The sequence below is a fragment of the Cimex lectularius genome, unplaced genomic scaffold (assembly GCF_000648675.2).
Source record: "Cimex lectularius strain Harlan isolate CLEC.00 unplaced genomic scaffold, Clec_2.1 scaffold13, whole genome shotgun sequence".
Classification (NCBI taxonomy): Eukaryota; Metazoa; Arthropoda; class Insecta; order Hemiptera; family Cimicidae; genus Cimex; species Cimex lectularius.
Genome location: NW_019392649.1, coordinates 373,540 through 389,518, shown reverse-complemented (window position 1 = coordinate 389,518; position 15,979 = coordinate 373,540). Strand labels below are relative to the sequence as shown.

Below are 15,979 nucleotides of genomic sequence, written 5' to 3'. Positions count from 1 at the left end.
TAATCGTTTTATTTAACTACGCAAAGTTAGAACTTTCTTCTAATTTATGAGGGGATAGGACAAAGAATGAAAGAGAGAGAGAGAACGAAAGAGAAAAAACAGACTGACAGAAAACAGACACAGATTCATGTGAGGGGCTGACAGAAACAGATGAATAGAAAAATGATTAAAGATAATAGAATAGAGGGAGGAAAAGAGAAAAAGAGAGAGTGAAGAGAGGACGAGAGAAAAAGAAATAGAAAGACAGAAAAGCAGACACAGACGCATGTGAGGGATGAAAGATATAGAAGGGTGGATAACGATAGATAGATAGAGGGGAAGGGAGAGAGTGAGAGAGAGTGACAGACACACAGACAAACAAACAGACAGGCAGAGAAGTGTTTGTGTGCGCGCACGCGCGAGAAAAAGCAAACGACATAAAAGAAATATAGAAACATACAAAAAGTGAGGTGGTGAATTAAAGAGGTGGATATTTAGATAGATAAGTTGGTTGGTTGACAGAGTGAGAGAGAGAGAGAGTGAGAGAGAAGAGAGGAAGAGAGCTCAAGAGAAAAAGAAAAATGCAGTCAGGCAGAAAAACACACAGATGCATGTGAGGGGCTGACAGACAGAGATGAATAGAAAGTTTAAAAAACATAAGTAGACAGGTAGAGGGAGAGAGAGAGAGAGAGAGAGAGAGAGAGAGAGAGAAAGAGAGAAAGAGAGAGAGAGAGAGACAGATAGACAGACAGACAGACAGACAGACAAACAAACAAACAGGCAGAGAAGTGGTTGTGTGCGCGCACGCGCGAGAAAAAGCAAACGACATAAAAGAAATATAGAAACATACAAAAAGAGAGGTGGTGAATTAAAGAGGTGGATATTTAGATAGATAAGTTGGTTGGTTGACAGAGAGAGAGAGGGAGGGAGAGAGAGAGTGAGAGAGATAGAGAGAGTGAGACAGACAGACAGAGTGTGCGCGCACGCGCGAGAGAAAGAGAGAGAGAGAGAGAGAGAGAGAAAGAGTGAAACAGACAGATAGAGTGTGCACGCACGCGCGAGAAAAAGAAAACGACATAAAAGAAAAATAGAAACATAAAAAAAGAGAGGTGGTGAATTAAAGAGGTATTTAGATAGATAGATAAGTTGGTTGGTTGGTTGACAGAGAGAGAGAGAGAGAGAGAGAGAGAGAGAGAGGGAGGGAGGGAGAGAGAGAGAGTGAGAGAGAGAGACAAACAGAAGCAGAATACGATAGTTAGGATAGCATAAAGAAACATAAAGATAGGGGTAGAGAGGGTATTAGAGAGTTAGGTAAAGAGAGACTTAGAAAGCACAAAAAGAGAGAGATAGAAAGGGGCTTGGAAAGTACAAAAAAGAGAGATGTCAAGAGACTTAGAAAGTACGAAGGGGCAGGGAAAGAGATGGAGAGAGGCTTAGAAAGAAAAAAAAAGGATTTAAACTTAGAACTAATGTTTTACTATGTTTCCTTTTTCTATGCTTCACCTACAGCCCTCCGGAAGATTTCGGGTCACATCTTTCAAAAGACGTCATCGGGCTGCTGAGCCGGGTCGGCGCGATGAGGTGCACGTATGCTCTCTGTACCGTTATTCCCCATGCCGTTATAGGCTGGTCTTCCACCTCATTTTCGTTCAGTTCTGCCCGGATCGCCCTACTCTCGGTTTCCAAAGAAGCGCCTTCGTACTTTCTTTCTGTTTACCCTCTTTCTCCGTGTTCGAGTGAAATTGCCGGCCGAGTCAGACCATCGCGGATCACCGAGATAAACGGATTACAAGAATATTGGAGAAATCGTTTCAGAAAAGCATACAAAACTAAAAGTGAGTACGTCTTTTTGGAACAACATTTTAAATTTTAAGCGGTGTCAATGTCAACATAAAAAAGCTATTTAATCGTTGAAACACGTACAAATAATTTTATTGCTCTAATTTAATAAACATTCATTTTTTCGTAACTTGTCGTAAAAGCAGCGTTTATGGATGCAAAATGAAAGTTTACTATCTGAAGTGATTTGTTTTTAAATATTAGTTCCACTTTTTTTTTTAAATCCCATAAATTCGTTGATATTTATTATTTATCCATATTTGTTTAGCGGTCATAATTAACCATAATAATTTTTCTAAATAATTATTTTTTTATCTAAGCATTTTGGTCGAGATGAAAAATTATTGTCACGTGATTCGAACCTACGACCTGCGGCTATTATTTATATAAGTAAAATATAATTATATTAATGAGATGCATCAGAGCAATTAACATCAACAATTGTGAATTATTTTCGCGTATTTTGCTAGTCCTAAATAATTAAAATTTAATTATTACGAATCATATTCCAGTATCGTTGTTCCCTGAATATAAAAACTTCCGTTGTTCTTCCAAAAAAATACGATTTGAATTTTTCGTAGCAAATTTTTTTTAGATAATTGACAGAAATTTGTGGATTTTGGTTCCAGCAATTTCCGGTTTGTGCTTTGCGGATTTGAACAGTCGATGAAAATTAACGTGGTATGTCCATTCTCGGTGTGCCAGCTAGTCCGGAAGTACAGCAAAAATTTTGGCCAAACTTTTAAACCGAATTTATTTTCAAGATTTGCCAGTAATTATTTAACAATAAATCTTCTAAAAAGTGAAATTATATTTTTTTAGGAAGTACGACAACAATTTTGGCCAAACTTTTAAACCGAATTTATTTTCAAGATTTACCAGTGATTATTTAACAATAAATATTTTTTTATTTTTTTATTTTTATTTTACGAGGGTTCGCAACAGCAGAGGTTATATCAACCCTCGGGGTGCCGGTGTTTTTGAAAAAAAGCTCATTTGTAAGTATGTCGGGTTCGAATGCAGGGCCGCTGGATTCGAACCCAGGACCTTTACCTTACAATGATGAGCGCCGTGTCAACGCCTAAACCGTTGCGGCCACCGACGCCCCTACGAATAAATATTTTAAAAACTCGGGAATTGTATTTTTTTAGGAAGTACGTCAACAATTTTGGCCAAACTTTTAAACCGAATTTATTTTCAAGATTTGCCAGTAATTATTTAACAATAAATTTTCTAAAAACTCTGAAAATATATGGCCAAACTTTTAAACCGAATTTATTTTCAAGATTTGCCAGTAATTATTTAACAATAAATTTTCTAAAAACTCTGAAAATATATATTTTTTAGGAAGTACGACAATAATTTTGGCCAAACTTTTAAACCGAATTTATTTTCAAGATTTGCCAGTGATTATTTAACAATGAATCTTCCAAAACCTCGGGAATTATATTTTTTTAGAAAGTACTACAACAATTTTGGCCTAACTTTTAAACCGAATTATTATATTAAGCATAAATCTTGTAAAAACTCAGTAATTCAATCGTTTTCGTTTGTACTGAAAATCGATATATCTATTATTATTACAGAAAAGTTTAAACATTGAAAACGTGAAAAAAACTAAGACAATCAACACGTAACAAACTATCAAAATATTTAATTTTAGCAGCAGATATTATAAACAGAAAATTATAACGATTTGTTTAACCCTTGAAATTTTTGGTTGAAACAGTTGTACTTGGCGGTGCGAAGAGACGAGAATTATATTGGTCCGTTTAACCTCGCTATGCGGTCTGCGTTAAAACGGCACATTTCTTCCTGAACGACTGCCACAACAGATCAATATTGATTAACTTCAATCTATTTTAAACATTTATCAGAGAATATTCCAAAATTAAATTTTGGCACTCTCGTCATACAAAGCTCTCAAACTAACTGTGGCTACAAAAAATTGTTCGCTTAATTTTGCAAGCCGTCTAATTCGATTGGTACAGTTAGATGTGTAATTAACTGTAATATAGGATTACCAGAACCGCAAAAGCTCCCGTTTTTTGACGTCGTTTAATCACTGTTTTGAACTTCGTTTTTAAAAAACTAGTTTCGAAGCTGATTAACTTGAACTTGCCCTCGTTTCCTAACGGTCGGTATGCGCATAACCAACAAGAAACATTCCAAAACAAACGATAACAATTTTCAAACTATAAATTACACGAAATGAACTGCTGAAATGTCATCTTAATAAGTTGTTCGTGTTTAACAAATTTACAAAGAAATGAATTTTTTCATTAAAAAAATAATTTGTATTTAAGAATACTACAAAACAGAACCCGCAATGCAGGGTTGAAATGAGGGTTTTTGCCCCTTGCTTATATATATATTTTAATAATAAAATAAACAAAGTCAAAACTTTATTATTATGTCTATTAATATGAATTGTTCTATATTATCTTATTACGATTGCTTAGTTAGTTTCAATTATGGTATTTTTTAATCAGTTCTTCAAGTAAGTTGAATTGATCAGAATCCTACTTTCACGTAGATGAAGAATGATTTGTTATTTTTACATTAGCGAGACTGGATTGCCGGATTTAAAGATTTCTCTCTTGAAGATGAACGGGAAATCCCAAGTTGATTAACTTAAAACTTCAATCGGGAAGAAGCACCGGATGTCGAGGTATTTGAGAATCACTACCAGAAAATTTCAAAGTAACGCAGTGATACATAACTAAATTCAGACAGTGTCGGTTAGAAATTTTCTAGAAATTTCAAAGACAACGCCTCATATTTTGCCAATGACGTGCCTTCTCACTCATCATATCCGGCTGATAATTTTCAGATCTGTTCCGATCGAATCATTTGTTTAATGGTAGAAATACAAGCTGTATGAGCTTATGAATCAAAATTGGAAAAATTTTGATAGTGGGGTGCAATGACACACCCTCTAGAATATAATTAAGAAGACAAATACATTTCTTACAACAAAAAAAAGGTCCAGAAATAAATAAACTGCAACTTGAATAACAAAATACGACAAATAAAGCCAGGTTTTTATTATTTATCTACAACTGCATCGATTTATGCAATAAGCAGATAGTTTACATGAAAGAAAAATACACCTATGGCGTGATAAAGGCGTGAGCCACCCATTGATGACTAATTAGTCAGCCTCTTCGACAGTATTACGATGGCTTTATGTGTGCAGTTGGTCACGATTCCTGCGGGTTTGATTTGTAGTGTAAAACTGGAAAGATCACCGATGAGTTGGAACAAAGGAATAATTTGGGTGTTGAATTTGTGGTTTCGGGATTTGGCTTGGTGAGTAGCACAAAGAATACGGATGCGTAAGATAAGATACGGAGTGGTATGGTGGCCAACAAAGAAAAAATTGTCTTGCGGAGGAGTTTTGGCTGGACGGAATGAACACTGTTAGGATTTGGTTTTTTAGCAAGCCAGTACAGTTCCAGTCCATAAGCACATACAGCTAGAAAACCTGAAAAGTGTTTTTTTTACAAGTAAAATTCTGCAATATTACGTAGCGTAATCCATGTCAATCTTTGTGACATATCTCATGAGCATCATATGTGAGCATGTATGTGCAGTCCCAAGTACTTTGGATCTGCCGAGAAGGAGGAATCTTATTCTCATAAAGAGAAGTATTGTGCGTTTTGAGAGTACAGGACACCATATTGTTATGTTTTCATTTATTTCTATAATTATTCTGAAATCGTGAGATGCGGTCTGGTGTGATGTAGGTTTCAGAAAAACATTTAGGGATGGTTAGGGCCTTTTCTTTAAAGTGCCAACGTTTCGATCTTTATTGAGATCATCTTCAGGGCCTGAGATTTACAAACATTGTTTAAATTTAACAAAAACATGTAGGATGTGGAAAAAAGTGAATTTATACAATATAAATACTTTTTTATATTCAATCAAAGTATTTCTATACTTTTACTTTATTTATACTTATACTGCTTAGATTTGTCTACGAATGGATCTTTGAAATAGCCCAACTATTGCTTTTGGTATTAGCAAATTGACTTAAAATAACACTTTAAAATAAATAACACACTTCGTCTAAACAGTGTATTAACAGACTTGCAGACAGAACACTGCCATCTAAAGCAGGATTTACAGGAAGAAGAACTCTCATAGGCCTCCAACTGTGAAGCATAACTACCACGAAATGGATTATGAACCCAAATGTTATTTTATAGTTCTTTTCTTCTATTTTCTTCTAGGAACTTCCTTAAGTTCAACAGATCAGTTGCAGCAGTAATTCAAGTTTGGTTTCTTTGCTGCTTGCACTTCAACTTTAAATTTGGTCTTTACTTGGCTTTTCCTTCATGTTCTGGAAATATTCGGCATACTTTATTTTACTACGTTCTAGAGACTTCGGATTTACATCGTTCCGGATTTTTACAACAAGCAAAGGTTTACAGGTTAAAGTCATCAGAGTGTGAAATCATATTCTTCATGATTACTTCTGATTTGAAGATAGTCTTCAACTTTCGAGTGATAATTTTATCTTTTTTTGTACTTAGTCTTCAACTTTCGAGTGATAATTTTATCTTTTTTTGTACTTCTCTTTTATATAAACTCCATTGACTTCGCGCGTGTATCTATTATGTTCAGGGGAGACCTCTCAGCACCTCCCTCCGTCACATCCAAGCTTTTAGCAAAATCTTTGAAAACGTTTAAAAAATTTAATCCCAGAAAATAATCTTCATCCTCTGACATACCACCTCTCTTGCAATCTACTACAACTCTGTTCCTCTCCTAGAAACCAATGTCGTCAACTATGTGGGACCTTACAACGACAAAAGACTTACTTGAAACCCGCATACTCGACTCAGAATAAAATTGAACAAGCAATACAAACTACTCAAAAGACTACTTGACAACAAATCAAACCTCTCAACTGTGTGATCGAACCACGCGTTCCAACCTCCAATGAATCCAGTCACTCCTGTCCAAAATCCTTCGAAACATTGACGAACCACTTGGTATCTAACCGTACTATCCACCCAGAAGTCAAAATCCCATTTGTTCTCGAAACTGCAAGAAATCGAACAGACGCCATCATAAGCCCCTGGATTTTCATCTCAACCCCCTAGTCCAACACCTTTCATCCTAATCCATTCCCGATAATCTTTCAAAAACGCCTGAATAGGAAACCTCGCGATTTGATTTTTGGGAACTTCATATGCAAATGTTAGACGCTGTGGCTTATATTGTGTTTTCTTAATACGAAATTGGCAGACTTTTTTAAAGCATTAGTTTCAGCTCAATGTCAAACAAGCACTTCTTCTTTGCTTCAGAAAATTTTGGTACTTGATTTTTATGCATTGCATTATTAATTGTCACTGGTTCATCTTCGAATATCCTGAAAATGTATTAAATATTAAAAAATGTCTCTTGTTCACGAAACAAAATCAGATAAAAGACAATTTTATAGATTGGGGAGATCAGTACATAGTTCACATTTTACATACATGCTTCCACATATTCCACGTAATTTTTCCAGGCGAACGGTCTCCCAGGACCCGATCAAAAAGGCGTTCGTTCAAATTGTTACGTAAAAAATATTAAAATCATAATGGAAAGTCTATTAGTCGACTTGGCACGATACTGTTTACGTGACATTAGTCAACGATTCCACCCCTCCTTCAAAAGAAAGCTCAAGAACTACCGGTTGACAATTTTAATGAACCACAAGACTCAGTTTATAGGGGATTCCTGCCCTGGCCGGATATCGATCGGAGAGGAGTAAAAATGGTAAGAAATGTTCATGCTTGTTGTTCATGCTTATACAAAAGACTGAATTTACACATTATTCGTACTTTTTTTATGTATGAATTCCCATAACCTTTAGTTTTAATTCAAACCAATTAACTGAAGTATTATAGATTTGAACAGTCTAATTTAAAATCGCCTATCTCAAAGTCATGCAATAAATTTTCCAATGTTTTATAATTTTAAATAATACAAATTAAATAAATTCACATGTACAATCAACTAAATTTCTTTTTAAAATTTCAAGAAACTTAAAGACAACCTTTTTCAGCAAAGGTTAACTAGGACTCTTTTACAGGATTAATAATCTTTAATTTTTAATTGTTTCCGATCATCCCCTGCCCATCTCGCAAACCTCGACAATATATTACACAATTTAACCTGATTATCTCCAATCATCTTGGTCTGTCCATACTCACAAACCTCCTCAAAATATCACAAAATTTAACCTGATTATCTCCAATCATCTTGGTCTGCCCGTACTCACAAACCTTACAAAATACCACACAATTTAATTTGATTATTTCCAATTATCTTGGTCTGCCCGTACTCACAAACCTGACAAAATACCACACAATTTAACCTGATTATCTCCAATCATCTTGGACTGCCCGCACTCACAAACCTGACAAAATACCACACAATTTAACTTGATTATCTCCAAACATCTTGGTCTGTACTCACTCACAAACCTCGACATATTTCACACAATTTAACTTGATTATCTCCACTTATCTTTGTTACTCGTCCTCACTAATCTCGTCAAAATACCTCACAATATTTGATTATCTCAAATCATTCTGGCCTGCCCATCTCACAAACCTCGACAATATATTACACAATTTACCTTGATTATCTCAAATTATTGTGGTCTGTCCATACTCACAAACCACGACAATATTTTACACAATTTAACTTGATTACCTTCAATTATCTTGATTTACTCGTCCTCACTAATATTGTCAAAATATCTCACAATTTAATTTGATTGTCTCCAATCATTTTATGTGTATGTCCATCTCACAAACCTTGACAAAATATCACACAATTTAACTTGATTATCTCAAATCATTCTGGTCTGCCCATCTCACAAACCTCATCAAAATATCTCACAAATTAATTTGATTAACTCCAATTATCCTGTCTGCTCACAAATCTCGACAAAATATCACAGTATGTAACTTGATTATCTTCAATTATCTTTGTTTGCTCGTCCTCACTAACTTCCTCAAAATATCTCACAAATTTACTTGATTATCTTGAATCATCCTGGTCAACCCATCTCACAAACCTCGACAATATATTACACAATTTAACTTGATTATCTCTAATCATTCTGGTCCGTCCATACTCACAATCCTCGACAATATTTCACACAATTTAACTTCATTATCTTCAATTATCTTTGTTTGCTCGTCCTCACTAAACTTGTCAAAATATCTCACAATTTAACTTGATTTTCTCAAATCATTCTGGTCTGCTCGTACTCACAAATCTCGACAAAATATCACAAAATTTAACTTGATTATCTCCAATCATCCTGGTCTGCCCGTTCTCACAAACCACGACAAAATATCACACAATTTAGCTTGATTATCTCCAATTTTCTTGGTTTGCTCGTCCTCACTAACCTCATCGAAATATCTCACAAATCAACTTGATTATCTCCAATCATCCTGTTCTTTTGGTCGTTGCAAAGAATAAAAAGAGACATAAATAAATGTTAAAAAAATGTTTTTAAAATAAAGTTTCAAGAAACTTAAAGACAAACTTTTCGAACAAAGGTTGATCAGCACTCTTCTGTAGGATAAAAAATGTTTAAATTGTGTATTAGAAAAAAAAGTGCAATTTGACCTTATCTTGGTCTGATCAAGCTCACTTCGGTCAGAAGACATACTGATGATGACGAAAAGCCGAAGCGCAACTAACCGAAGAGCAACCGAAGGTAGTCGATAAAGATCAAATTACAGACACATTATCCCGCAGATCGGACTTCATACTTATACTTCATTAAAGAAATTTTGACTCCCAATTTATAAATTCATTTTTTTCCTGATGAACGAATTTTGTTATTATTGTCGTCTGTTTAGACAAAATTGATAAGTTTGTGTTGAAATTCGGAGACGTCTCCTAAGTCTTCAACGAATTGTCTTAACGTAAACAAGACAAACCGATGACTCATTCTTCTGTATGTCTGTACTATAAATATATGCATATTTATTTATAAACTAGTCGTAGTTTTATATAAATCACATTGATAAAACTGTAATTACGCATATCATCATAAATTATGGTTGTTTGTACATTGTACCGTACTGTTTGCAGAAAGTGGTTTTCCACATGAAATTTTTTTTTTAATAAATAACTAAATAACTAAAACCGTTTAGGCCGATTGCAAAGCACGATTCTATGATTCAGCCGGCTAAGTTTATATTCAAAGCGTCGTAAGTTTTCGAAATTGGTTTAGTTTTGCATTCGTTTGGAATTAGCATCCTTGACACAAATAGATTAACCGAAGGTTAACAAGTATTGAAAACATAAGACCACATAAAATAAAAAATCAATTATGTGTAACATATTACGTATTTGTGAAAAAAAAAACTTCAACGAAATTTCTGTACAAAAATTCTCAGATCTAAGCATTCAAATTTCAACTTTATACTTGCATTTTAATTTATCATTAATATCTGCTGGAATTTTCTCTTCTTTTTTTTTTGACAAATAAAAAATATGATTATGGCATTTACCCCAAAGGCCGCCGGCTATGGAAAGTCCCTCTCTGTGAAAACAATCGTGAACAACATTTCTTGAAATTGAGATGTCATACTGATAAAACAGAATTAGAATAAAAATTTCACACAAATTTATTTTTCATTTAGCCAACTAGCCGACGGCACCGCATCCCTGGTACTTTCCCCGTCTCGAACAAACAAAATTTTGATTAATCAAAATGACCTTCCTATAATTTGTTTCCATATATTCAAAAAAAGTAATAAAACGAAAAAATTTCTGTTTTCTCTTTTCACATCAATTGTGGAACAAAAATTTATTATCAACGTCGTCATCATAAAATAATAAAAAAAAGTTCTATAAATATTTTTTTTAATATTACAATGTTTACAATAGTTATATTTTACCTTTTGACTTTAATTTCACATCTAATTTACTTAATTACAGGATAAATAATAACAAAAATAAATTAGATGTAAAATTAAAAACAAATTCTAGGCATAGTTTACTTTTATAAAGTAACTTTTACTTTTACTTTTATAAAGCATATTAATATAAAAAATTGTCATAATTGAAAACTTTCATCACTATGGCATAAATTATTCAAAACATCTCAATAATACAAAGGAAAATCTAATTTTTTTAGGAAAATATATACGATATATTTACTAAAATAAATTATTGACCAGATCTACGATAGTCTACGCTATACTTAATGATGATTATCATGGACTGCCCATCATCACTAACCTTGACAAGATATAGCACAATTTAGCAATTATCTACACTCAACATGATCTGCCCATCTTCACCAATCTTGCATGTATTTGCGACATGGACAATGTCCGCGTAATAGAGGTGCTTGAAAAGAATACAAGAGACATAAATAAATTAAAAATAAATAAATAGATGGAGATAATATATAAAGCTCTTTTTTAGAAGTAATATTTACAGCAATAACCTGGAGACCTGAACCCCCATTCTTCTTATATTTTTAAACAATATAAAACCATACTCTAGCAATGTTTGCATAAAGACATATATCTGATTTTAATTTATTAATGACAATATTTAACACATATTTAAAATTCATGATGATAGAATAAAAATTTTCACCCAAATCTATTTTTCATTTAGGCAACTTGCCGACGCCACCGCATCCCTAGTACTTTCCCATCTAATCAAAATGACCTTCCAATAGTTTGTTTCCATATATTCAAAAAAAGGAATAAAATGAAGAAATGTCCATTCGTTCTCTTTTCAAATCATCATAAAATAATGAAAAAAGTTCTATAAATATTTTTTTTAATATTACTTATTTTTGTTTACAATAGTTATTATTTTACCTTTTGTCTTTAATTTCACATCTAATTTACTTAATTACAGGATAAATAATAACAAAAATAAATTAGATGTAAAAATAAAAATAAATTGTAGACATATTTTACAATACACTTTTATAAAGTATATTAATATAAAAATTTGTGAGAAATGAAAACTTTCATCGCTATGGCATAAATCTTCCAAAATATCTCAATAATACAAAGGAAAATAGAAAATTTTTAGGAAAATATATACGATATTGACCAGAAGATCTACAATAGTCTATGCTGTACTTAATGATGATTGACTTCCCATCATCACTAACCTTGACAAGATATCACACAATTTAATGATTATCTCCACTCATTCTGGTCTGCCCATATTCAAACCTCACATGGACAATGTACTGGAGGTGGTTGAAAAGAAGAAAAGGGACATAAATAAATTAAAAATTAATAAATAGATGGAGATAATATACAAAGCTCTTATTTTTATTAGTAGAATTTAGAGGAATAACCTGAAGACCTCAATCCCATTCTTCTAATATTTTGAAATGATATAAAGCCAGACTCCAGCAATGTTTGCATAAAGATATATACATTACATATGTCTGATTTTAATTTATTAATATTTACTATATTTGATGATAAAATTATTTCAATCTGTTGTACTATAAAAATATAGCTGGCAATCTATTTGTCGATCTTTTCCAGGTTTGGTTCAAGATGAGCAGCATGATGGCAATACCCGCCTCCGTGGCAGGGGCGGTTTCCCAGATAGCCTGGTGGACTCCGACAATACTTACTGTACTTAGTTTTCTCGACCAACTCGACCCAGATGGGCGACCAGTCAGTATTGAGACCGATGACCTACGACCCTATTATGACTTTGTAATAGTTGGAGGTGGGTCAGCAGGGGCCGTCATCGCCAACAGGCTTTCTGAAGTCGAGGATTGGAACGTTCTTCTTCTTGAAGCAGGAGGCGATGAAACGGAGATCTCAGATGTACCCTTACTCGCTGCCTACTTGCAATTGAGTAAACTAGACTGGCAATACAAAACGGAACCACAAGGCACTGCTTGTTTAGGTATTTAACTGCAATTCTGTCAACAAATAAAATAAACCTATAATAATAATTAATTCAAAGAAGTAATTTGGTCAATTATATGGCTAGACATAATGGATAATCTATAATTTTTTGCAGGAATGAATAATAAACGATGCAACTGGCCAAGAGGGAAAGTAATCGGTGGTTCAAGTGTGTTAAACTACATGCTTTATGTTAGGGGCAACAAGCATGATTATGACCACTGGGAAGCCTTGGGTAATATTGGATGGGGCTCGAACCAGGCACTTTACTACTTCAAAAAGTCTGAAGATAATCGCAATCCCTACTTAGCAAGGACAGAGTACCATTCGACTGGTGGGTATCTTACAATTCAAGAAGCTCCATGGCAGACTCCTCTTGCCGCAGCTTTTGTTAAAGCAGGCGTAGAGATGGGCTATGAGAACAGAGACATCAATGGAGAAAAGCAAACGGGATTCATGATCGCACAGGGCACTGTAAGAAGAGGAGCACGATGTAGCACAAGCAAAGCTTTTCTCAGGCCTATTAAGCTTAGGCAAAACCTTCACATAGCAATGTATTCACATGTCACAAGGGTCTTAATAAATCCTCAAACAAAAACAGCTTATGGAGTCGAATTTGTAAAGAACGGTCAAAAGCATATTATTAAAGCGTCCAAAGAAGTAGTTCTTTCTGCAGGAACAATCGGTTCAGCACAACTGTTGATGCTTTCTGGAATCGGGCCAGCAGAGCATCTCAAAGAACTGAAAATATCAGTTATGCAAAACCTAAGGGTTGGCTACAACCTACAAGACCATATTGGCCTTGGAGGCCTGACATTTTTAGTAAATCAGCCAATTTCTTTGGTCCAGAAGAGGTATGAAAATGTAGGTTCTGTAATGAACTATGCAGTATTCGGTAATGGCCCTTTAACAGTCCTCGGCGGTGTCGAAGGACTAGCGTTTGTCAATACAAAATACGCAAATGCTAGTGATGATTATCCAGATATAGAATTCCACTTTGTATCGGGGTCTACGAGTTCTGATGGAGGTTCACAGCTCTGGAAAGCGCATGGTATAACATCATCGTTTTACGATGAAATATTTGGGCCTATTAATAACAAAGATGTATGGTCGGCCATTCCTGTTCTTCTTCGCCCAAAGAGCAAAGGGTTCATCAAACTCAAAAGCTCCAATCCTTTTGATCACCCCTTGATCTACCCGAACTATTTTTTTGAACCGTTTGACATGAAAACACTAGTTGAAGGAGTGAAAATTGTCTTGGCGATGAGCCAGACCAAAGCTTTTCAAAAATACGGTAGCCAACTGTACAACAAGCCTTTCCCCGCTTGTAAAAGTATTCCACAGTTCACGGATTACTACTGGGAGTGCATGATAAGACAGTACTCGGTGACGATCTACCATCCAGTCGGCACATGCAAAATGGGCACGAGCTATGACAAAGAGGCTGTGGTCGACCCACAGTTGAGAGTATATGGGATCAAGGGACTGAGAGTGATCGATGCCTCCATCATGCCGACTCTCGTAAGCGGAAACACAAACGCACCGGTAATTATGATTGCGGAAAAAGGTTCTGACATGATTAAACAATTCTGGAACAGAATACACTGATTTGAAGCAGCTCAAAGTAAACTCTAGTCAGAACCAATTTATTTAATTGAAATATTTTATTGCAGCTTTCTGTCAATGTAAATAATGTAAATAAAATTTTTATCTCTTTGCAAAAAAAATTAATTTTTAATATTTGTTTTGTTATTAATAAATGTGATTTGAGATTTGAGATTTTTAATAAATAAAACATTGGTATGAGACCAGTAGTACAAATTCTATAAACCCTTGGGTTAACCCACTAACTCTCTAAACCATTTATTAATAAGTTAATTTTTTTGTGCAAATAACCGGATGACTTAAACAATGCAAATCAGTTGATCCAAATTGATTAAACCATAGGTACATCAGGGGACTGCAGAGGCTGAATGTGACTTGTATTTGTCCGAAAAGCAAAGCCCATGGAATTTTAATTGGTAATAATGTAAAAGGTATCATAAAGTGGTTTGGCCCCTTGTCTGCAACATCCAGCGAAGTTGGACATTAAGCCATCCTGCATGCCTGGAATTACATTAATTACAGGTTCATCAACCTACAGGCTTTAACAAGAAAGTTCATAGTCAAATACAACAGATAAGATAGCATTTAATCACAAATTGTGTGATTGGTGTATTTCGCCCACACCCTTGAAATGATATCATCGTTAAATCATATTTAATAAGATTTTACACTTAAACTGTCGGTACAAATGACAATGGAGAACGGTGGTAATTTAAGATGTATAGTACTGCCATTTTAATACCCATCAATTTGGCACTATAAATTAAAATTTCAGGCAGTTGTAGGATAGATTAATCTTTTTTCAATATCGTATCAAACTAGAAACAACCATTTGCCTGCAATAAGAGAGCCAGATACAGTCTACTCTTGTTAATTTTAAATGTGCGTTGATTAGTGACCGTTAATCGATAATTATTCAGAAATTGTGAAATGCGATCTGGTGTGATGTAGGTTTCAAAAAAACATTTTCTTTATCGTGCCAACGTTTCGATCTTTATTGAGATCATCTTCAGGGCCTGGGATTTACAAACATCGTTTATATTTAACAAATACATTTAGGATGTGGAAAAGTGAATTTATACAATGCAAAATATATTTTTTATATTCAATCAAAGTATTTCTACTCACTCAAAGTGTTTGTCTTCTGTGTAATTGTGCCATTCTTGTGTGTCGTGTTGAGAGTGCCAGTGAGATTTTGCTGTTTTATGTTTATATACGTTGGCTTTTGAAGGGGTGGGGAAGGAAGTCAGTATAGAAAATCCCAGGCCCTGAAGATGATCTCAATAAAGATCGAAACGTTAGCACGATAAAGAAAATGTTTTTCTGAAACCTACATCACACCAGACCGCATCTCACGACTTCTGAATAATTAGTTAATTTGAAACTTGATAATTCGAAGTTCTTGATAATACGAACTCCGAAGCAGGTCACTTTGCTAAATTGGGAAAATTCTGTGCATTTGATACAATCCGTAACAAGGAGAGAAAGTGCAGTTATTAATTGAAATAGAGTCACTTCCTATCTTTATAATTTGCACATTTTCTTTGTGGTATTCCTGTAAATTTCCACATAATGTTTACTTCCTTACAGCCTAAAGTTTCTTATTTTCTCTAGTTTGTTATGTT

General features: G+C 34.3%; 1 protein-coding gene across 2 annotated transcripts; it reads left to right on the top strand.

Annotated features, from left to right (window-relative positions):
• Window positions 1–1,647: 1,647 nt before the first annotated feature.
• LOC112128431 (glucose dehydrogenase [FAD, quinone]-like) lies at window positions 1,648–14,460 on the top strand. Of its 2 annotated transcripts, none has more exons than XM_024230583.1 (3): window positions 1,648–1,814; window positions 12,375–12,747; window positions 12,865–14,460. In XM_024230583.1, the coding sequence occupies exons 2-3, from the start codon at window positions 12,387–12,389 to the stop codon at window positions 14,355–14,357; spliced, it is 1,854 nt and encodes a 617-aa protein (XP_024086351.1). In that variant the 5' UTR covers window positions 1,648–1,814; window positions 12,375–12,386; the 3' UTR covers window positions 14,358–14,460. The 2 variants fall into 2 exon arrangements, with proteins under 2 accessions (XP_024086351.1, XP_024086350.1); XM_024230582.1 differs by lacking the exon at window positions 1,648–1,814 and adding an exon at window positions 7,542–7,590.
• The last annotated feature ends 1,519 nt before the right edge of the window (window positions 14,461–15,979 follow it).